This window comes from Zonotrichia leucophrys, chromosome 2 (genome assembly GCF_028769735.1).
Source record: "Zonotrichia leucophrys gambelii isolate GWCS_2022_RI chromosome 2, RI_Zleu_2.0, whole genome shotgun sequence".
NCBI classification, from domain to species: Eukaryota; Metazoa; Chordata; class Aves; order Passeriformes; family Passerellidae; genus Zonotrichia; species Zonotrichia leucophrys.
The window spans coordinates 47,628,814-47,652,172 of NC_088171.1; the positions used below are offsets into that span (position 1 = coordinate 47,628,814).

Sequence of the window (23,359 nt, forward strand, 5' to 3'; positions counted from 1 at the left end):
AGTCAGGTCACAACCATTTCCATTTCAGCTGAAACCACAACTGTTTCAGAATGGTCTGCATTTGAAAGTGATTTAACTCCTCTCTCTTACATTTCTTCCATATTTACCTTCTGCTAGCAATCCTGAGTGGTGTTTCAGGAAAGGAGACAATGGCAAGTATATGAAACTCATCTGTAACTGAAACCCCAGTCTATTCTCCATGTTTGGAAATAAATGCTATTTAAAATATTTAATCCTGTGTTGGTTCAAGTTCAATTCTGAAACATGTCATGCTTCAAATTCCACTAAATTCTTGAGAGCACATACCTTTTCCTTATATAAAAAACCACAAATTAGTGACAAGCATGAGATACTTTTGCTTTAGACATCAATAAGTACAAATCTGTATGACCTAATAAAGGAAAGGTGGTGGTTATAAGTACCAAGTTCACCTAAATCATAAATACATAGTAAATCTGATGCAATGGAGTTGGTGAAGAAGCCCTTAAGTAGAAATGGTCATGCTTATTTCCTAAAACAGAGGCAAGACAGTAATAATCATGTTGCAAGCCAGAAATAATCACGGAAAAGCAGGGCTAATGAACGCAAGAGCATCCCTGCATTAATGTAATTAGACTGCTCTAAATCATTGAACTAGTTAATGAGACTAGTTAATTAGTCACAGAAAACTGCAAGAACATACTAGCTTATGGGTGCCTATAGCATCCTTTGTTGCAAAGCATAGGCTTACTCTACGTGCAGCCAACATACCACTCTCCAAGAGGGACAAAACCAATTGATGAAGTATCAGCTTGTTTCTCATGGGAAGGAAGGGACATCAACCAAAAATTCTGATTTTTACTTTAGACACGTATTTGCCAACACAGTAATTCTGATTTTTATGTTAATCATGTCTTCAAGTTGCAAAGTTTTTCCTTTTAATAAGTGAGTAATATGACTGCAGTTCTACTGGTGCAGCGTCTGTAATGTAACAGCCACAGGAAAGTTTCTCTGTTAATGATACCATTGTTACAGCACATGGAGGCATTCAAATGAATATTTAAATAAAGGCACTTCAATACATGTCCTGTGACATTCAGTTTTTTAAAGCATTGTAAAGACCCAGTATAAACTGAGAGGTACCTGAGAATATAGGTCAAAATCAACATCTGCAGCACAAGGAATGGGTACGAGAAACTTTCACGGAGAGGTGGAGTCCACATGACACGAGTGCACTGAAAATAAGAACTGGGTTAGATGGTGACATTCACTGATATATTTCCATAAAACCACGCATTTGTATTTCAAAATGAATGACTACAGCTACTCCAATAAAGCAAAAACCAAGCTACAAGAGGTTTTAGTCAGAATGTTAAAAAGACAAGCCAGGAAGTAGAAAAGAGGAAGGAAAAGGAAGTGGCTTCCACCCTTGGGGCCTAATATACACTGTTTAATTAAAATAGAGCACTGCTCTTCCAAAATGAAATGTGGCAGCTAGAGAATATCCAAGAAAAAAGCAAGACAGCAGCTACTTGTCCCTGGTTTTGCTGAAATAATCAACTCTTCTAGGTAAATAATTCTCAAATTCATGCAGTGACTTGCCACACTTAGAGAGAGACAGTATGCTGGAAGATGATCTGAAGGATAAAGCAATACATTCCTCATTATGCTGGAGTTCTTTAGGTTATAAACATTTCAAATTTCTATGAGTAACAGCACATTAAGTATAAAATCTGAAGCTGCCTTATAAAACAGGCCAGTACACTAAAATAATGAAATTAAATTCATACAGACCCTATACTACTTATACATAATTTATGTGTTCCATTCTTTAACCCTAATAAAGCAAAGCATAATACACTGAAGTCAACTGAATAGTTGTTTCATTAATTTCTTAATTAATGGGGTTAATGACAAATAAATAATGGGCCTCATGGCAAATGGCTCAGCTACAACTGTTGTCTCCAATGTTTATATTCAGCTCTTTATAAAGGGCTTACACTGACCTTAGAAAAAACAACAAATACAACTTTACAGGAATACTTTGACATACAAAAAACAGGTTCAAATTAGCTATCAAGAGATTTGCATTAAAAATTAGAAATAAATTATTTACAGCTACAAGAGAAAAATGTAATTAATCTTAACATAGACTATAATAAATCTATGAAAATACTGTAGGATACTGCTGCCAGAATGTACCTTCTCCTTTGCTTCCTAGAATCTTTAAACCATTTTTTAAAATATTGTTTTACCAAGCAAGTCACTAAAATCAACATTATATAATTCCTTGCTTATTGTCTTGCCATTTCCCAAGTATGTTAAATTAACAGTGTAAAATAAAAGCAAAGAACAGAAACACATCACATTAATCACAGTCCCTGACATCTAGAAGCACTCTTTGTAAAAGCTGCAGCAATTATCATTAAAATAAACCTTTCATAAATATATGCATTAATATGCTGTCCTCAGCTGACTGCACAGATGTGATGAGTTAATTTTTTTAATAAGCAATAAATATAATCATGATTATTCTAAAGCAGTGTAGTCATTTTGCATATTTTTCAACACTGCAGCAACATTTGGTTTACCAAATCTTATGATACTGGAGAAGATAAGACAGGAAAAAAATGACAAACATATACAACCATAAAAAGGAAGCATTACCTTAGAAGTAGATTGACTAACATGGGCTACTTTTCTATATTTGGAATGCAATGCTAAACTCAATCATCTGTGGATGATTTATCAAGGCTGTAAACTCACTCTGCTGCAGGTAGAAATATATCAGATTTGTCTAAGTTTGAAATCATTAAAACACAGCAGCACAAGCACTGCACAAACAAAAACATACAGCCTTAGGGTCACTAGCTGAAAGCCAGAGAGCATTTTTACATACAACTTCTACATCTCAGCATTACAGCTGAGATACCAAGGGTTGCAGATCAGGCTTACTTGTGTGTAGCTCAGTCCTATCCTTCCCAAATAGGAAGGGAAATTTCTGGCAGCTAGTCTAGCTCCACTGTACGCACTGTGGACCCACTCAAGATGATTTGCATACAATCACAAGCCTGTCAAAGAGCTGGGCCTTTCTTCCACACACAGGCACACCCACAGCATGGCATTCAACAGAGCACCCCATGAGGAGAGAGCCCCTGTGCACCTCTGACTACAGGTACTACCACAAATATATACACAACAATATCAAATAAGTCTGCGTTGTTCCATTCAGCTACAGTCCAAACATAAAAGTGCCAGCTGAGATCCAACACTGCACATCTGCAAGTATTTCCTGTTGTTCTCCAGAAATCCATACAGCTGAGCTTGAATCAAGCCCCACCTAAACCCAGACTACATCTGTGTAGAGCTATGTAGATCTGCTTCCACACATTTCTCCAAAATACATTATCTGTGCTTTTTCCCCAATTCAAGTCATTCACAGAGAGGGAGAAGCTCTCCTACACTCACCTATGGAAAGAACTGCACTGTACCACAGCGAAATAAATGTTGTTTTGCTACCACTACCTTGAAGTTTTCAACATGTTTCTTTCTGAAGTTACACTTACCAATTTCACAGACTTGGAAAACAGTGCCTATATTCTATTAGTATTCACAAGCAAAGGATGAAACATCATTTCACTTCAGATGCCATTTAGAATACAAATCCACATAAAATGCCACATTTACACTCACAGAGCACAAAACATAAGTTTAGGAACTCTAATGTTCACCTGTTCGCAACCAGGCATTTCAACATCCATAGGTGACAATGTTTTAATATGCTTAAAATTTTAAATGCCTAAATTCTTTAAATATCTCCCATGCATACATGGGGGTATTTAAAGAAAAGACATTTCAAATGAAACTTGAAAATTAAATAGCCATTTTATCACACAGATTTTTGTTTTATAAAAAAACTGTCAAAGCTTACTGTGAATGGAAGCATCTCTGATTCTCTTTTGTACAATACATGTTCTTACAACTTAGTGCTCCCTACCAAGTTCAGCTCAGTAAAGTAAGAAAACAAAACATAAATTCTACCCTAAACTAATTTATAAGGTAGTTGGTTCCATTTAGAAGTTATTTACAAATTTCCTTTCATAAAATGAGCACTAAGGAAAAAAAAAAAAACAGCCCAAAGGAATAAGAAGGAAAGCTATGATTTTTTTTTCCAAAATATGAAAGAATGACATGAACAGCATAACAACATTAACTGGGAAAACCAGGAGGTGTTGTAAGCGACAGTTCGTTTTTCTTTCCTGCAATGCAGCTTACTTAAGTTTAGCACTGGAATCCTTTACATACATACACTATTTCTAAATTCTGTGTATTCTGGGTATAGTATATAAATAATACCGAGGTTTCTTTGCACTGTTCTTTGTTTTGAAGAATCCTGGGTATAGTATATAAATAATACTGAGGTTTCTTTGCACTTTCTTTGTATTTCCAGTAAAATATACAGCAATTTAAAGAAGCTCCTGAAGCTCACTGATGTGGTAAATGTAGCCCAGTTATGAGTGGTATGGGCATAAAAATAGAGTACCCTGATGTTTTGAAACTTGAAGTCATTGTGCTACTGAGTTTTAATCTCAGGATCAATTTACAATATATTTCCTTTCTGATTTTTTATTTTAAGCACTTAAAGGACATTGGACTGTGCTATGTATTTTTGAGCCTTAGTCTATTTTGCTTTCAATTGTCTTATTAATTTATTTTAATTGAATTTAAGTTATTTAAATTCAATCTCAAATAAGTAAGCAACATCACTACATTTAATGAAATGAAAATTAGCTTAAACTTCAGTAATAACTAAAAACAAAAAGGAGTGGTGGGAGAGGGAAACCTACCTCTCCGTGATTGAAAAAGAAGCACAACACAGTAACAAGGCCTCCTAGGCGACTCCCACTGTGAAAAGAAGAAAAACAGGTACAACAGACTCTTATCTTGGTCAATGTTGCTTAAAAAAATGGGAAGCTGCACTTGTGTACAGCTAATTTTACTGGGGAGGAAGGGAGGAAAGCTTTCAAACATCAAGGGAAGGCAATCAATAACGTACATACAATATTAAAATACTAGTTAGTCAGACAGGGTTTGTTTCAGACCAAACCAGTCCTTCATACATCAACTCTTTTTCACAGAACACCAATTTTAATGTTAATAACTTGGAAAACAGTTATTCCACTGCTCACAAATTTTGGTGCAGATCATTACATCTGGTGCTTTTAAAAACCAGACAATACAAATGCAGTACTTCTTCCCTAATATGCTGAGCAGTAAATTTCAGAATCTGCATGCTCAATCACCCAACAGGAAATTTTGGTGTGGATCTAAAGATTAATTTAGGGTAATCAAATCAAGCACATTTAAAAACATACTTTAAAATTATTTCATTATATGGGTCAATGCAAGATACAATTTAATTTTTATGTGAAATACTGCAATGTGAACATGAGGAAGCTTTTTAAGCCCTTGACTTAAATGTACTTTTTACATTTCCACACCAATCAAATTCACCTATTGAATAAATACCAAAAGTAAACCCAAAGACATTAATTAGATTTTTCCCATTTCAAAAGAGCAATAGAGAAAGTTCCTATTGTTTGAACAGATTTATAATTGCTCAAGTTATGTGATATAAAGCAAAGAACATTTTTGTGCACACAAGTTCACTACTACTCTGAATGACAGATGATACCATTTTTGCTACTAAACCAAAGCAGCAGCCAGCTGTTAAGATTCTTGGAAAAAAAAAAAACCAAACCAAACAACAACAACAAAAAATCAACCACACACACAAAAAAAAAAAAAACCCAACTAAAAAAATCCTCTCAGATCCTTCACCCATGACTAATATACAAGTTAAACAGAATCAGTACGTTCTGGGTACAAAATCTGAGGATTAAAGATACCAAGAGCTAAACCAATCTCCAGGAATTGTGCATTCTTGCACATAAAACTCAACTTTACATCCCATAAATTTGAAAAGCTTCAACACTAAAATGCAAAATTTTAGTTTTTAAAATTTTTAATGTTAAGAACATGCTTAACATTAAAAATGTTAGCCCTAGAAACAAAATAAAAATTTGCCAAAAAACACCCCAAACCAGAAACAAAATCAAGGTCTATGCTTTCTAAAGAAAGTAGTGAGAAATAAAGAGCTCACTGATTTTTCAATGACATTCATATATAAAATGTGAATTTCTGTATAACCCCCTTAAGAGAAATATTACAAGTTAACAAGACAAATATCCAATGTTTACCTACTTCCTCAAAACATGCACTAGGCAACTTCCTCTTTTTACTGACAGTGTCTGCCCTGAGCTATTCCTTATTTTATCAGCACATGCTTGAGAAAGGAGTAAAACCCATGACAACGATGCCAGAAATGAATTGGGGGGTGGGAGAATCAATCACATCTCTTAGGAAAATATAGCTGCCTTTCACTTTTTGGCAAAACCAACACATGAAAACAGATGTAAACAGAAAACATATTTCCACTTCTGCTTTTCTGCTGAATGTGGAATCCATTTTTGTATGAAAGTGTATTACAGCTCCTGAAATGTAAGGACAGATACCGAAAACACAAATTTATAGAAAAAAGGAAGTGCACACAATTTGTCCAAAAGAATGCATTAGGTCAAAAAATATTTTGCCTTCTCAGTTATGTTAAAATGGAAATACATGCAAATACAACTTGAAGCAAAGCATTAGGAAAACGCCAGTCTTGGTTAAAAGTACACCATCATTCAACTTGTTGTAAAAATGAGTCACAATGATAATTTTAAGAGCAGAAATATGTCAAAAGCTTTTTAAAACACATATAAACTTCTAGTTTTATCCACAATCCCGTGGTACCAATGAGACACAGCCTCAATAAAATTTTTGACAATTTTTTTTCCAGCAGCATCATTGTTTTAAGAAAAAAGCTTCTCTATTTCAGTAATTTTTATTGACAATGTGTTTGTAAAAAAAAGCACTACTGCTGTACAAATCATCAATATCCCACAAAAATATTTTTACATTCACTTTTTCAAATTTTGTCTAAAAACTGACAGCTAATACCAACTAAATAGCCCAGTCTCAACTGCCTTACCTGAGGTATGTACCATATATGAAGAACAGTGACATCATGAATCCATTCAACAGAAAAATCACAGCAACATAAAAGGAAGCAGGGTCTCCCAACCCTAACAAAAAACAGTTAATATATGTTGTCAAATGTAGAAGGAAGGCCATATTGGTTATAAAGCATCATACAATCAGTATACTATCTTAATATGTCTATATTATGTATCAATTATCAGTATAGTATCTCAGTGTATCTACAGAAAGACAATTTAAAAAAAAGTAGATGTCATTAAGACTATTGTGAAGATTCAATCAGGAGATCACAGCTCTGGAAAAAACCAGGAAGAGTAGGGGTAGATACAACATTGGGGCAGTCAGTGACAGAATAAGCCAAGAAGGATGCACTAACTGCAGAGAAAAACCTGTGAGGTTTAGAAGGTAGAAATACAGCTAAGAATATTCTCTAGACTACATTTTTGTATCATAGAGCGTTTTAGAACAGGTCTGTTAATCCTAGACTCACATTTCCCATCTCTTGCAGGAGTAAATCCATCTTTCAACATCTCACACACAACACTCCTTGCTTTGTTTCATTATAAGCCAAGATATTTTCCAGTAATGCAAATCTTTCAATTTATTCATTAACAGACACTTCTGTGCTCACTCTTCTGCCGTTATTCTCTTTCCCACTATTTCTTTAAACCCTCCTGGCTCTAATCATTTCAGCAATACAGCATTAAAAAGCCTTATTCATTAAAGTGAATGGCAGCAAAACTTCAGTTTCATCTGCAGAACTGATTATTCCCCACTGCTGAAAACACAGCAAGACAGTTTTCTAAAGTAAGATGATGATATGCTCACAAAACACAGTAGTCTCAATAGCTGGTGCTTCTGTTGGTTTTGTTTTCATGAAAAACAGGAATGAAAGGTTGTACACCGTTTATTGCTTCTTACAAAATTAGAGAAAGTGACCCATTCAAGCTCTGAAGTTCTTACAGCCTTTGTGCAAAGGAAAAATACTACGCTGTCATCACACAAAGGAATTCTAAATGATAAAATGGAACAACTTCACAAACTACCATCTATTATTCAGCTTGAACTGACTGTAGAACACCTCAAAAGCACTTCTCAGTAAGGTACTTTTATTGTTTAATACCTACTTGACAAGCCAATATTTCAAATGTGGGGAAAAAAAAAAGTGGCAGTGTCCTTTGGAGCACAGTGTCAAATCAACGTTTAAGGCTGAAATTCTTATGCTGAATTCTTAGGCTGAATAGCAGTGCATGTAAGAAGAGGATTCTTCTCAGCAGCATCACTAGGTAAGGGTTCTCTAAAAATTCTCCAAAATTGAAGGAGGAAATTTTGAAATGCAGGAAGTTGGAATGTATTTGAGATCCTTCAGAAGTTACAAAAATTAATACATCTACAGTAGGCTTCCAATTACATTTAGGACATCTTATTCTTTGTAGCAATCCAACATTATGAGGGCTCAGACCATAACTGTGAAGTTTTGAACTCCAGGACAGGAATTCAATCTAGGCCAGAGAAGTTATCTAATAAGCAAAACCCACAGTTTTCACCCTTGGTAACACAGGAATATTTATTATTTCTGAAGCACGTAAAGCCACAAGTGCATGCTTCCAAGGAGAAACCATGATAAACCAGAATTTACCTTCACAGCTTTCAACAGGACTAAGGCCTTTTCCTCTGTTCACAGTCCAACAAGTCTTTGTTGGCACACCAAGGAAATCCATAACAGTGGTATATGTGCGGTACCAGCTGGCAAGGACCACCTAGGGGGAAAACAGGATTAGAAGTTTCTCAGGACAGCTGGCTCTCATCCAGGGTCATTTTCAAACTCAGGATTTATCTCAGCACTTTTGACCACAATTTCCTAGAGGCATCTAACAGACTTCATTAACAGACTAAAATTATGCCTATTGATACTCAGATGCTTTATAACAGAAATAATCTCATGCATCAAGCTGCAATATTCAGAAAAAAACCCCTATGTATTGCATTGTCTGGAAGGCTCCTCATTTGAGTATTTTTGTTTATCAGATATTAAAATCACCAATGTTGTTGACAGAGGACAGTGGATGAAACTGAACCCATTCAAGGCAATTTTTTTCCACCTCACAAGAATATTAGTAGAACAAATCTTTAGGATTTTTAGTCTGTTAAATTTTGATAGCTTAATTTTAAGCATGCATTCAAAGGGCTTCCAGATGCAATGTAAGAGAGCATTTCCATTTTCCATGCAATTGCTGTAATGTTCTTATAACAACAACTCAACTAAATCTCAACACCTAACATAGAAAACATCAGTACTTTACACACAGCAAAAATGAGAACCCATCTCACAGCAAAGTCATTAGTTAATAACATTACCAAGCTATTCTGTCAGGATATAACTGACTTTATAGAGTTCATAAATGAGTAATGTGGCCATTCCAGTTGAGCTGCTTTGAAAGTTATAACCCAGGGGTTCCCAGACTGACAATATGTTTCACCACTGCAGTATTAGCTGCCTCTGCCCTGTGTCACAGAGAACATATATAAGAAAGATGATTCTCTCTTCTCATTCCCCATACAATTAATAAAACTCTTTATGTCACTTCTGTCTTCAAGAAGGGCAAGAAGGAAAAACAGACAACGCGTGTGAGAATGTGATGGAGTAAATCCTCCTGGAAACCACTTCCAAATGCACACAGGACAAAAAAGTGATTTGAAGCAATCAGCACAGATTTAAAAAGGTGCAATCCCACCTGTCCAGCTTTATAACCTTCTGAGATGACTGTCTTGATAGATAAGGAGAAAACTGCGGATATTTTTTTAATCTGGTGCCAATCTGTTCTGCATCTTAAGACTAGATGATGGCACAAGGGAACATCCTCAGCAAATCTGCAGGATAAACACTGGAAGGAGTGACTGATCCTTGTGCTGTCATTTAGAGGGACATCAAAAGGCAGGGGAAACGGGCCAACAGGAATCTTCCCAACAGGGAAATGCAAAGTCCTGCACTGGGAATGAACACCACTGTGACCACCTAGAAAGCAGTTTTGCAGAAAAGGGCCTGTGAGTTCTGGTGCACAATTTATACTTGAGCCAGCAACAAGCTCTTGATGCAGAAAAGACAAATATATCATCAGCTGCATGTCACCAGGACAAGAAATGCAACTTCCCCTCTGCTCTATCTGCGGTGCTGGGCTCAGCTGTAGGCTGCCCAAGACAAGGAGGACATAGAATAAAGATGACTGAGACAGGCTCTTTTTGGTTGACAAGACATGAGACAACAAGCACAAATTCAAATACAAGAAATTCCACTTATACATAGGAATTTTTTATTTCATGAGTGGTCAAACACTGGAACAATCTGCAGAGAGGTGGAGTATATTCAAATTGAGACTGGAGATGACCCTGAGCAACATGCTCTACTTCACCCTGGTTTGAGCAGTGCTGAGACTAGAGGACCTTCAGACAACCCTCCCAACCTCAACTGTTCTGGGATTCTAAAATTCATTCATTTTTAATATAAAGGCTCCAATCTTCATGGCCCACTTCATCTGTGACTTCACACCCTCACAATGTAAATCCTGTATATTTAAAATATAACTACATCTTCCTAGACCAAGACTCTGTGCCTCAACATTGTGCCTTACAAAGTACAGCATCCTGAATTCCTGGAAGCTTTCTGAACATCTGTGCCCTGGTGCTTCTGGCAATGCACATGTGCATACATGAGCCAGACACTGCCCCATATCCAGACAGACATCAATAGGCCTGGAGAACCAAATCAGTGTCCTTCTTCTTATCACCTGAATGTCCCTTTGTTAGGGACATCTCTATGGCATATTTGCATCACCAGCCCTGAAGCTGACATTAGCCAAGCATATAAACCATTCTCACCAACCCGACGTTGCACCAAAAAAAAATCCAATTACTAATTTATCAACTTAACCATTTAACCTGTTTATGCCACAAGTGCCTGCGTCTGCTGCAGATTTTACATGTGAATACTCCCTAAAAAGGTATCAGGCTAAGTACTTCAAGCAAAAAAACCCCTATTTTTTGCCAAAAGCTGCTTTACATGAAACAGTTAACATGGGCATAGAAATGGAAACAATCAGTAAGCAGCACAAAATTGCTAGGTCAGTTGGAGCACAGTGATGTTTCTGGAATTTCTACTGTTCTGTATCAGATGAGGCAGCAAATGCTGAACCTGGGAAACAAAAGCCGAACTCTCAGACCCAGGAGTGCTCTGTGGACAAGGCCACTCCTTTGCTGCAAAAGAACATGCAGAAAAGTTAAGCCCTTTCACTAGTTGCCTTTGAGTGTGCACTTTAAAGCCAACTACATGGATCTTTGTAACACACTCCTCATTTCAACTCACATCCTCATTATCACCACCACACACAGAAATATCAACTGTTCCATAACAATGAACATACAGAGAGCAAACTTACCACATTATCTCTCCACCACAGAAACTAACACATTATCTCTCTACCATTTTTCATCAGAAATGAAAACACTGCAATTACTAGAACAACCTGACTATGGAGCAAATACTCGGAAAATCAACTTTATTTGAATTTTAACGTTGTACAGCTACAAGGACAACCTTGTAGCTTTTGATAGCTTTTTTTACTGCTTATATGTATAATTTACATAAATGATGCATTGATTAATGCACACTCATTTCACTTTTTTTCCTTTTTTTTTAAGTTTTTATGGCTAGTACTGGCTGTACATGTAAGTGAATTGTTTTACTTTTCTTAATTAATTTAATGTCCTATTTAGCAATGGGATTTCCAGATTGGTTTTGATGAATTTAATTTTAATATGCATTAAACAAATAAACATTTTATTAGAATTCAGCCTTAGTGCTACTAATGGGCTTAAAGAGCTGGAAAGATCCCTAAATATCAAACAGGAAATGAAACACTTACAGGAAGCATAACTGGATACTGAGCATCAGAAGGAAAAATTTTACTGCCAACAAATAAATCCAAAAGCATCTTCTCACCACCCAGCCCCGTTATAATCATGAGAAAATTCTATAAATTCAGACAACGTATTTCAAATGCCAAGTTGCACCTATTGACAGTTTTATAAATACAGTTATGTGGAAACAGGAGTACTCAAGAAACACACTTAAAAAAAACCCCAAAGCACTATTTACAGGAAGTCTAGACATTAAGCAGTAAATGACTGAAAGGAGTAGAGGAGACAATTTGTCTGCTTTGCATGCCCACACAGGCACAGAAAATATGAATGAATTCATACCTTATCACCAATATTTCTACAAGCCAGTATAATCCTAGAAATCTGAATGAACAGATAAACCTACACATTTTGCACTGTAATCAACCCAGCGTTCTTATTCATAGAATGTAAACCACTATATTTGATTCCACCATCTTTCAGGATGATACTGATGAGTCTCTAAAAACAAGTTGATTTGACCAGTAATCCTTGATTTTTGAAAGTCAGACTATAGCTGAAGTCAATAAATCTTTTACAGCTAAAGGAAGTAACTCTTTAGTATTCAAATGATGTTCACAATAGGGCATTTCTAGAACTGAACTGCAATCTATCTGGAATTAGAAAAAAATTCCAAACAAACCCTAAATAAATGAGAGGGCAACAAAAACGTGCTCATCTACACAGCATTTAGTTCCTCCAGAGCAAGGACTCAAGAAGGAAATGAAACCACTACGTGCAACTTGTACAAATACACACACACACCAAGAACTCTTACACATACAGTTCCTGACAGCAGCTCTGCTCCAACAGAGCAGAAGAATGAGTATAAAAGCTAGTACCCAACAATCACAGCCATTATTAGTTGGCTCTCATAAAAATAAACTGCTGCTGACACATGAAATTACAGAAATGTACATTAACCAAAGGAATCTTCCCTTTGCAAAATGTTTGAGACACACTGGCAAAACCCTAAGAGACAGAAACCTCAACATTTCTGTACACATGTTCTTTTGAACACATTCTGAACACATGTTCTTTTTACTGACAAAAAAGCAGAGTAGGAATGTGATCTAACCAGGTAATAAGTCTAACATTAAGTATGCACAAATCAACAGCAGTCAGTCCTCCACGGAGCAATTTCCTCTGCAACATCTAAGTAAACTATTACCACCCAAGGATTTCACAGCCACTGTGAACTGTGATGTGCTTGGTTCTGTCAGTTTCATGTGTCCTACAAAAAATGGAAAACAAAATAATCTCTTGCAACCTGCATCACTTCAGTCATTACTGTCACATACTACTGATACTGCATACATCTGATTTCCTGAAGTATATAATGTCAGCAACTTAATTTCTTTCAGGGAAAAGAACAAAAAAAGGCAGGAAGTGCAACTTTTGGGCACAAAATACTGAGATCTAGAAAGCTTTCATAGTTAATTGAAAATACTTGAAGTTTGGAAATTGATTATAATGTATGAAGTAACTTTCTCATTTGAAATCTGGAACTGAAATACAATATTTAAGCAATACTTCATTAGTCACTGTATCTTTACAAATACATTTTCCAAAGTAACTTTTACAAATTTATAGTCAAAGCTAAAACAACCAAAGACCTGCAGAAGGGATTATATTTAAAACATAACTCACCTCTGGGTAAAGATTGAACCTTTGTAAGGTGTTAATCACTAAAGGATATTCAGTTAGTTTGTCATTCATAATGGCACCTACTCCACTCCAAAATGATGGTGCCTCAATAATGGTCTTGAAGTAGGAATAATAAAGACCCTACAGGAGAACAGATTAATTATTTACAATTAAAGATGCCACTTCTCTTTCAGGAACCACTTCATACAAGCTTCATTTTTAAACAAATTTTGTAACATAACAAGCAGGACAGACTTATTGAAGAGGACTATCCTGTTTTTCAAATCTCTTCTGTTACTGCCACCAAAACAAGTGATGTGGGTTTCCTTCCACTTTGTTTCATAGCATACCTGGCAACCTCTCATTTGGGCTGGTAACTATGCATTAAATAGTGCTTTACAATTCTTAAAATAAAAGCAGATAAAAGGTGTGTGTGTGTATCTATATGCCAACATATATTAATTGAAAAAATATGTAGACAAAAAAGGTGGCATAAGAAGACTATAACTGAAAGGAAGATATAAGGTACTTGCAGTTTTGTATTTTGGGTCCTCCAGAGCCATACTTTTAGATTATATTTTAAGTGAACTGTGAAGTGATAAATTCATAGGGATCAGCTGCAAGTCACACAAATACTTTGCACATAAAAGAGTAATGCACAATAGTTGTAAGAGATCAATATGCATACTTATGCAGAATCTATTAAGACATTTTGGAAAGCCCATGATCAGATTACAGACAAAAGTTTTCCAAACACTGGAACATAATCTCACCATTTCCGTGCGAAAAGCCATTTCTCTTTCTAGTGTTGACAGGTGAGAAAAATGACGGTCATTTTCAAAAAGAGTTGTTATGTGACACCTGCCAAAAAATAATAACAATTAAAATGGAATAAAGAGGTTTAGAATATGTTCTAAGTCATAGATAGCAAAGAACATTCAATGAATACCCAAAGTTTACTTACAAACTGCTATTGTAATTTATTCATATATTATACCAATATCCTCATCTATTCAGATAATTTCAAATTGAAGAAGAATAAACAAAGAGCATTTATTAAATTCTATTATGGCATTAGCAACAATACTATAATGCTATATATTATATATAAACTGTAATGTATTTTAATTAAAGTGCACACACTAAAGGATTAAGCAGCAATTTTTCACCTGAAAAGCAGGCTTCACTCTTCTCTGAACAGGCTTAAGAAACCTTTCACATCATCTTCACAAGAACAGAATTATTCAGTTCAAAGATAATTTAGTCTTGAGATAAAAGTTATAAATATGAATTATCCCAACGTCTTCTCTAAAAATAACTAAAAATTATATTTTTATTATTTTAAAATACCATATTACTCTGAAGTAATAAATTTAACCTTACCAATGTAGGACTCCTGCGAAAACAGCTGTAAAGGAAACATAAGGTACAAAGTTACTCAAATATTTAAATAACTGAACATGAAAATGTGCTCACTGCAGTAATTGCAGTACTACTTCAGATATGCACAGAAGGTACTCTAGACCCCAGCAAACAGAAGAATGGGAACATCTGAATTACACCTCCACAGCCAGGTCTTAGAAAATTTTCTGTGGTATTCAGCACTGGGTAATGTTTCCACCTACATCTTGCATCACTTAAGCTGACCCACCAGCATCTAATGCACACATTTCAGTTATCGACAACAAAACTGAATTAAACACATTTTTTAATAAGCATAAATATTTTTAGAATTTTTATGACACCTACTGTGACTGCTCACTCAATTCCTGCTCAGATTTTCAGTAACTCATGCTAAGGCCTGGAGCATACGAGCAGCAGTGCTAGGTGAAAGCAAGGGCACCAAAGGCAGAACCTGGTGGGCTGAAAGGGCTTAAGGTCACTCTGCAGCCATTATCACCTGCAGCCTGCTGTCCCTGCACCTCCTGGTGTATTGATTGTCTGGCAGCTTCTTCAGAATCTGCTATGTCATGGAAATGCTACAGACCAAACTTTGAAGCTTTAAGGTGAAAACAAGCTTAGCAAAAAAGTTTCTGAAGCAGATCCAGCCGCAGCTGGACTCCTGAGGCTTTTGTGCTTCCCATGTGATGCAGCATCATGATGAAAAAGGAAGGATGAACACTCTCACCACCATCTAGGTAATTATTTTGCTGAGAGGTGCACAAGTTAGAAGCTTCAAGTTCAGCTATGAACTAGAGAACTTGTAAGTTAAAAACCTCATGCTTTAAATGATGATTCAGTGAATTCCTATGTCCTATGTACAAAGTGGACTGGCCCTTGTTCGTCATGTTTGTTGGTTTTCTTCCCTAATGGACTCATAAAATAAATTTTAATTTACAGAGCACACTGTGCTGTAAATATGAGGAATCCAAATGGACCATGACAACCAACACAAATCTAATTGAAACTGTAATTGCTAAAAAATGATAGACTCTGCGCACAATTAGGCTCCATTTGAAGACTATCTGCACTGCTACCATGTAGATACAGAACAAAGGGGGTTGTCTGAGGGACAAAGGGAAGAGACAAATGCTGATAAAGCAGTGAGTTAACAGCCTAGGTCTCTGACCTCTTGAGCATGACAAGACCCAGAGAGAGAAGGAACCACTCCATTTAGCTTGGGCAATGCTGGCAACAAATGCAACCTACCACAGAAGCAAAGCCTGCCTGAGTGAGGGGTAATGGGAAGGCATTTAGAGGGACCACAGTGCTCCTCCTGGACTGAAGGTGTCTCAGGTGCCCTCTAGGCTTTCTGCCAGAGAAAGATCTGGCTGACTAGTTGTCTTTAACCCACAAAAATCTGTATTGTTAATGAAGAGCCCTCTAACTCACATAGGCTGTATGGAGCAGAGAGAAAATGGAGAGGACAATCACCCTCCCTGCCCGGACCCAGCTGTGGCCAGAGAGGTGCTGAGCACTGTGTCCCTCTCCAGGGTGCTGACCAGCACACACCTTCCCTCCTTCGGGCACCCAGACACTGCTGCTGCCTCTCGGAAGACATGGAAGGAATCAAGGTGCTTGGACACTGGTAAAGCACACAGCAATACCTGCATGCTGATGCAGAATATAGTCTGAGAATTAGGGAATGTACATTTGTTCGGGCTGCATGTTATAAGACTCGAGTTGTCTGTTTTTGAAAAGCAGCAGGGATAAGAGAAAGAAAAACCCTTTGCAAATCCACTAAATTTATGTGGCATGGGAGTGGACCTAATGTACACTTCATGCCCTAGTACATAAACCCAACATATATTCCATATATATGTATATTTCACATAGTCCTCCAACACAGAGGCTGGAAGTGCTGCCTGCTGCTACTGCCAGTACTTGTTATCCTGGTCACAACAAGGTTCCTAACTGTAGTGTGTTGCATTATGACCTAATTTTAAAATTTAAGTTTTGTAAGTGAAGAGATCTAAGATGAAGCTGGGCAAGACAAAAATTACCACCACAAAACAAAAAAAGAAAAGCATACAAACAATTACCTAAAAATTTTTCTAAACAAGTTGCTGGTACAATTTAACAACATTGACCTCATGTTAAACACTTCTCACAGCAGGTGAGGTGGTACTATACTACACTGAAACTTCCCTCAGAGTTTTACAGCTCCACTTCTATCACTTGAAGTAGGCTTTTAAAGACAAGACTGGACCCAGACAATTGGGTTCCAGTTAGAAAATGAAGACCTCAATCTTTCACTTAGAACTCCCCCTTTTTTACATATTTTCTTAAAAAAAATCACCAAAATTGCTTGGTGTAAGCAGAACTAAATGTTTTAGGAAAGGTTCAGGAGCTGCAGGGGTATTTTTATACTAAGGACATTTACATTAGCTCTCATGGAAAGCTGCAAATTTCTTTAAGAAGAGCAGGCATTGATATGACACGGATTTCCAGGTAAGCACATTAGCTCTATCAGCAATGCAGCAAACCATATTCCATACCAAAAAAAACATCTTCTGCAGCAATTGTATGGAAAGAAACAGAGCAGCTCATGCCTTTCTTAGTTACTGCTTATTGACTAATAGTTACACATGTGCACAAGGCATTATTTTATTTCTCAGCAACATTCACAAGATTCCCAGTAAGATTAGATACTGAAATACATTTGCACATACACCAGCTATAAAAAACAAACAAAAAAAAATTAAGAGAGATCACATGTTAAGAATATACAGTAAAGTCCAGTGCATCTTAGCTACCAGTATTGTTCATGAACTCAAATTCACAGGATTCCAAATAAGGCAAATATGCAGTATTTTATTGATGCAAATAAATTAACTATTATTATGGAAATTACATTTCACACCCAGACATACCACTTATTTCATAGAAGAAACAATGTCTTTAAATCTGATTCTTCCCTTCAGTAAATGCTTTATTGAAAGTCAATGCAGTAAATGTAAATACACTCACAGTTATTTTGGAGAATTTCATATACATTTTCACAGTATCATTCTATTATAAGTACAAAGTGAAGACCTCTCATAATCACACAGCAATTAATGTTAATTACTCATATTTCAAGAGACAATGGGCTTAATTCATAGACTTCCACTCTAAGCCCAAATCAGCATTTTTCAACAGACTGCATTAAGCCAGTTTTTGATGGAAAACATGCAGCTCAGTTCTGTCAAATTACCACCCTTTGATCTCATTAATGTCCTTACTGGAGAGGGAATGAAGGAGGGGACAGGAAGGGAACACTACAGTCCTAATGCTACAGACACTTACACAGCTACCATGTGCTTGAACTTGCAGATGCCATTTTTTCACCCAGCCTAAGAAGCCCTAAAACCAAAGCATATGATAAGATTTTTGCAGACTAGGGTTATTATGTAAAATCTGATAGATTTCCTATTTTTGTCTGCGTGTTATTCTAAGAAAAGCAATATGAATGGCATATAAAAAGGATTCTAATTCTGGAAATTAAATACTGAAGAATACAGCCATTCTTTGGCTTTATTTACCAAGAGAACAACAAATGCTGAGACACTATAATCCAACAGGATGTGAAGGGTACAATACACTGATTCATATTTTGCAAATATCCACAAAATGACCAAGTAGGAATACAGCAGAACTGGAAGCAATGAGGAACCTGCAAGCATTGACTACTTCTGCAGCTTAGTCAAGTTGTTGCATTCTGAGATTCTGTGCAATATAATAAGGATGTCTCCAGGAATAAGGCCTCAAGTCAATGGTCATTATGAAAAAAAACCCAAACAATATAATAGGGGGAAGTGTTGTATAAGAACATCCTTGAAAGTCTGACAACTTTACTGCTGCACATAAATTGGGACATAATTTGTAAGAGAAAAAAATTCACACTCTATAATTAAACTAGCTCCAGCTGTGGGAGCCTCTGTTTTTAAAATACAGGCCTTAAATCTTAAGCAAAGCGACAACAAAATTCAAATTCCACTAAACTTAATCAAAACTCACTATTTCATATTTAGTATATGTACATTCTTTGCTACTGCAAATACTGTATGCTAGTACATACTTTGCTATTACTCCAATTGAAAAAAAAAATTTCCTGAAATATTTAATGTGTTATCTGGGTGTCATGGACAAAATCAAATTTAAAAATTATAAAGCTCTCTCCCTAATCTGCTCTCAAATTTCAATCAGAGGAAAGCATCTTTCAATTCTGACCATCATTAAAGCATTTCTATGTCATTTAAGTAACTGTGAGTCTACGAACTGCTGAATAAACAGATGCAAGTAAAGCAATTCAGGAACACTTTATTCATTAATTAGTTTGTAAGCTAAGGGCTGTTTCCCTGCTACAGCTTTGCAATGCAATTCATCAAACTGAAGAAACTCCCTCCGGCAGCCAGGACTACTGGTGATGTGATTAACAGTACCAGCATCTTTGGAATACCCTGAAAGTCTTTATTAAAATACCTTCTAGTGTATATCTAATGGTGCAGCTGACAAATAAGCTATTACCTAACATTTGTTAACTTTAGGAATGCATCTCTTTGCAAATATTTTAGGTGTTTTTTTCAAGACTTTGGTCATGAATCATGCCATTATCTACTCAAAAATATCACCAAAGATAATAACATCCAAATTTACTCCCCTCTACAACTGTATGTTCTTCCACTGAACAAGCTATTGTTCTTACATTACTTAATAAGAGCTGCTGCCTTTTTTTCCCCCTATAAATTAATGACTAGATAGAAGAAATATGTAAATACCTGGAATTTTTTTTCCCTAAAAATCCTTTTTTCCTCCATCAACTGCTACAGTAACAGCTTTCCAAAAGTTACCAGGTAGGAAGTTATTTCCTGTCCCTTTTCAACATCAGCTATGTTTTCTTCCTTTTCAAATCTGTATTTCCTAATACATTTTGACACAATTTACAATTACAGAGAAAGAAAGGTAAAGAGATCAGTATTTTCCCCCCTCGATGTTTTCCTTCTACTTACCCAGAAAGAAAGTGAGCCAGATGTTGCTATCAGCTTTTGTGATGAAGGCCTTTCTGTCGACAATAAATACTGCCAAAAGAATACAAGCACCTTAAGCATCACTTAAGCACAGAGTCTATAAAAGGAAATCTGAGCTCTGCAACATTAGTTTTATGTAAAAATCTTGACCTCAAAAATGCTGAAATTTCATACAGCAAGTTCATAACTACACATAAAAGGTTTAAACATCACAGATAGACTACTAAGGTGACTATATAAATCATCAGGTTTTTAATTTCTGAAATAACTTTTACAGAATAACTTGTCAAAAGGGAATTTCTACACAGCTATGTTACTGGCAAATTCGCTCAAGCAGAAAGTCAGACTTCTAAAGAATACTGAACCCTCCGTGCTTTTCAGCAGAAATAAGCTGGTCATGCCAGCACCGCAAGCTGCGATAGTCAGCACCACCAGACAGACTCTTTTAACAAGAGTTACTTACACAAACAGCACGCTTCCCCACTTCTCCCCCAAAGGATGCTGAAGTGGTAAAAAGCCCTTTCCCCTTCCCTCGCCCCCGTTTCTCTCCGATCGCTGTGTGGGGTTCGTCAGCTTTTCTCTCTCTTTACCGTCCCCGCGCAGTGACGGGGGAGCAGGGGCCCGGGCAGAGCGGGAGCGCGACCTCGGCGCCGCTGCCCGGGCAGTGCCAGGCACCGCCCGCCGCCTCCTTCCTCCCTCCCGCCCGCCGGACCCCGACCGCTGCTTCCCGGGAGAGACGTCCCGGCGCTCCCTGCCCCGGCAAAAGCCGCCCCGTGCCACGGGGCAAGGGAACCGCCACTTGCCGGAAAGAGGGACGGGAAGCGGCGCTCAGCCCCGCCGCACTTCCCGCGGGCGGAAGGGCCGGCTCCCATCGCCGCGGGGGCAGAGGGAGCGGAGAGGGGGCAGGGTTCGGGGCAGCAGCCTCACCTCGGAGCCGCTCTCCGCAGAGGCGCAGGAGACTCAGGGGCCCGCGGCCCAGCACGTCCCGCTCCCCGTCCGCCGCGGGCCCCTCCCGGTAGGGTCCCCGGGGGTCGCCCCTGGCTGCCCGCCGGCCGCCGCCTCCCTTCCGCATGGCGCGGGCCCCGCCGGAGCCCTGCTTGCCGGGCGAGTGCGGCCGGCGACCGCGGCTGGGGCTGGCGCCCGGCGACTGCTGCTGCTGCTGTTGCTGCTGCCCGGGCTTGAGCGGTGGCGACTCTTTGTTCCTGCCTCGGCTCGGGACGACCATCTCCGCATAGTCCCCGCCGGGGCCGGGGCGCCGCGCCGGAGGGGAGGGGAGCCGAGCCGAGGGGGGCGGTGCTCAGCGAGGAGCTTCCCCCACCCCCTGGCAGGGCCCGGAGGCCACGGGGCGGAGCCGCAGCCGGCGGGCTCGTAGTAACGGGGCGAGGGGGCGGCCGGTCCTCGCTCCGCCGCCGCCGCCGCCGCCCGCTCCGCCCGGCTGGACACGTGGGGGCGGGGGCGGCGCTGCCGGCGGGGCGGGGAGCGGCTCCCGCGGGCCCCGCTCCGCCCCGCCGCTCACGGACGCGCCGCCCCAGAGCCCGGCGAGCAGGGGGAGGTGGAGGAGGAGGAGGGGAAAGAGGAGGCGAGAGCGGGGCTCTTCCCGCTCACTCCTTCCCTCTCCTTCCCGAGGGCCGGCCGCGGTTCTGCCGTCGGTCCCCGTGCGGGCGGGCCTGCCCCCCGCGCTGCTGCGGCCTCGTCCTCCGACACCTCTCGGCGTTTCTGTCACTTGCCTTTCCCGTTCCGTTCAGCTTTGTGATACCGTCTGCTTAAACTGAGTCCGCTCCAGAAGTGCGCGGCACCCCCTCCCCCCGCCCAAATGCCCAAAATTTTAAGTCCCAGAAGGGAACTTGTGTGGGTCGTTGCTACGTCCTATAGGGCTTCCGCAGCACAGAAAACACCCCTCTTCCTCCTTGCAGAGTTTTATTGTGGGTTTGCCTTTGCAAAGCGGCCTTTCCCCTCACGAGCACCCTGCAGATCCAGCCAAACCCTTGCTTGGGGTTCAGGGATTAAAAGGCCCCGTTGCACATAAACTCTGTTTCACGGCCCCTTGGGACATAAGGTGTTTCATGACTTTTCCAGAGCACTTATCTTCAGGAGCTCCCAGTCGCAATCCCTGAAGCTCCTACTCTAATTACTCCTCGAAGAGCTGTGAATATACAGCACAACTGTGGAACAAGACCCAGCTACAGCAAAGCTGCTGTTTCTCCTCCTTGTGCTCTCCTGCTCAGCACAGAACAGCGCTCAAGCAGTGGCTCATCCAATAGGGATAGATTAATGATTTCTGTGAGGAATTCCTCACAATTTAAATACCACTTTTTGGTAGTGTTGATTAGATATAGCAGAGTAGACCTCTTCATTAAGTGCAGCCTCTCCAAACAGATCAATTTCACTCTTTCCTCCCTGACCTCTTCTTATTTTTATCTTTCTTGACTGTACCTATTCCTTGCCTCCCAGGTGCTCCTCATTGCTGTCTTCAGGCTTTCTTTATCCCTCTGCACTCTTCATTTTATGTTCTTGCTCAGAGAAGTTTTCTATGTTTGAGTTTTCCATTCAACTCTCTTTACTTTCTCCAGCCTTTGCACTTTTTTCTTTCAACAAATATAGGTTCCTCCTAAAATGTTTACAACCTATGTCCATCTCCTTTTCCTACTTATTTTTATGATCCTATCCTGTGAAACACAAGGTTTGAGTCTAATGTGGCAAGTACCATACTAGGTATTTTAAAAAATTATTTAACAGATAGATAACTGTCACATTGCAAGCCCAGGAAAGTAATTTTGGTTCAGATTCAGCTACTGAGGCAATGGAAGTGTAAGAACAGGATGGCTTTTGCTGTTTTTGTGGTAGTAGTAAGGCCGTTGACACCCCAATAAGGTTGTGAAGATAAACCTGGTACTAAACAAAGCAGCCTGTGGGACTGACAGAAATCCTGTGTGTCCAAGTCCTCCATATTTTGATCCTTGCTGGGCGAGAATCACCCTTCTACCACTTGCTGTTTTGGGGAGATAACTGCAAAGGACATGTATTACGCTGATCTCAAAAAAGCAAGCAAGGAAGAAATACAATTTTTCATATAAGACAGCTGGTCTCCTGAGTACCCAGGCTCTTCTTCCAACATGAATTATGTGTGGCAGTTTCATATTGCAAGAAACATTTATCTGTGCTTATTACATACTAAATATAAATGAAGGCATAAAAGGAACACCTTTCAAGTGTTTGAGGATTACATACTA

At 38.8% G+C, this 23,359-nt stretch overlaps 1 protein-coding gene across 1 annotated transcript in view; it reads right to left on the minus strand.

Annotated features, from left to right (window-relative positions):
* Nucleotides 1-21,517, minus strand: part of DPY19L1 (dpy-19 like C-mannosyltransferase 1) — a 44,866-nt gene extending 23,349 nt beyond the window's left edge. The window contains exons 1-9 of the mRNA XM_064704881.1: nt 21,057-21,517; nt 20,112-20,180; nt 15,064-15,088; nt 14,454-14,541; nt 13,684-13,821; nt 8,720-8,840; nt 7,073-7,166; nt 4,827-4,884; nt 1,123-1,214 (exon numbers count right to left, since the gene is read on the minus strand). Of these exons, the coding sequence (XP_064560951.1) occupies nt 1,123-1,214; nt 4,827-4,884; nt 7,073-7,166; nt 8,720-8,840; nt 13,684-13,821; nt 14,454-14,541; nt 15,064-15,088; nt 20,112-20,180; nt 21,057-21,354 (983 nt within the window). The 5' untranslated portion in view covers nt 21,355-21,517. The remainder of the gene's footprint in view (nt 1-1,122; nt 1,215-4,826; nt 4,885-7,072; nt 7,167-8,719; nt 8,841-13,683; nt 13,822-14,453; nt 14,542-15,063; nt 15,089-20,111; nt 20,181-21,056) is intronic.
* Nucleotides 21,518-23,359: the final 1,842 nt, after the last annotated feature.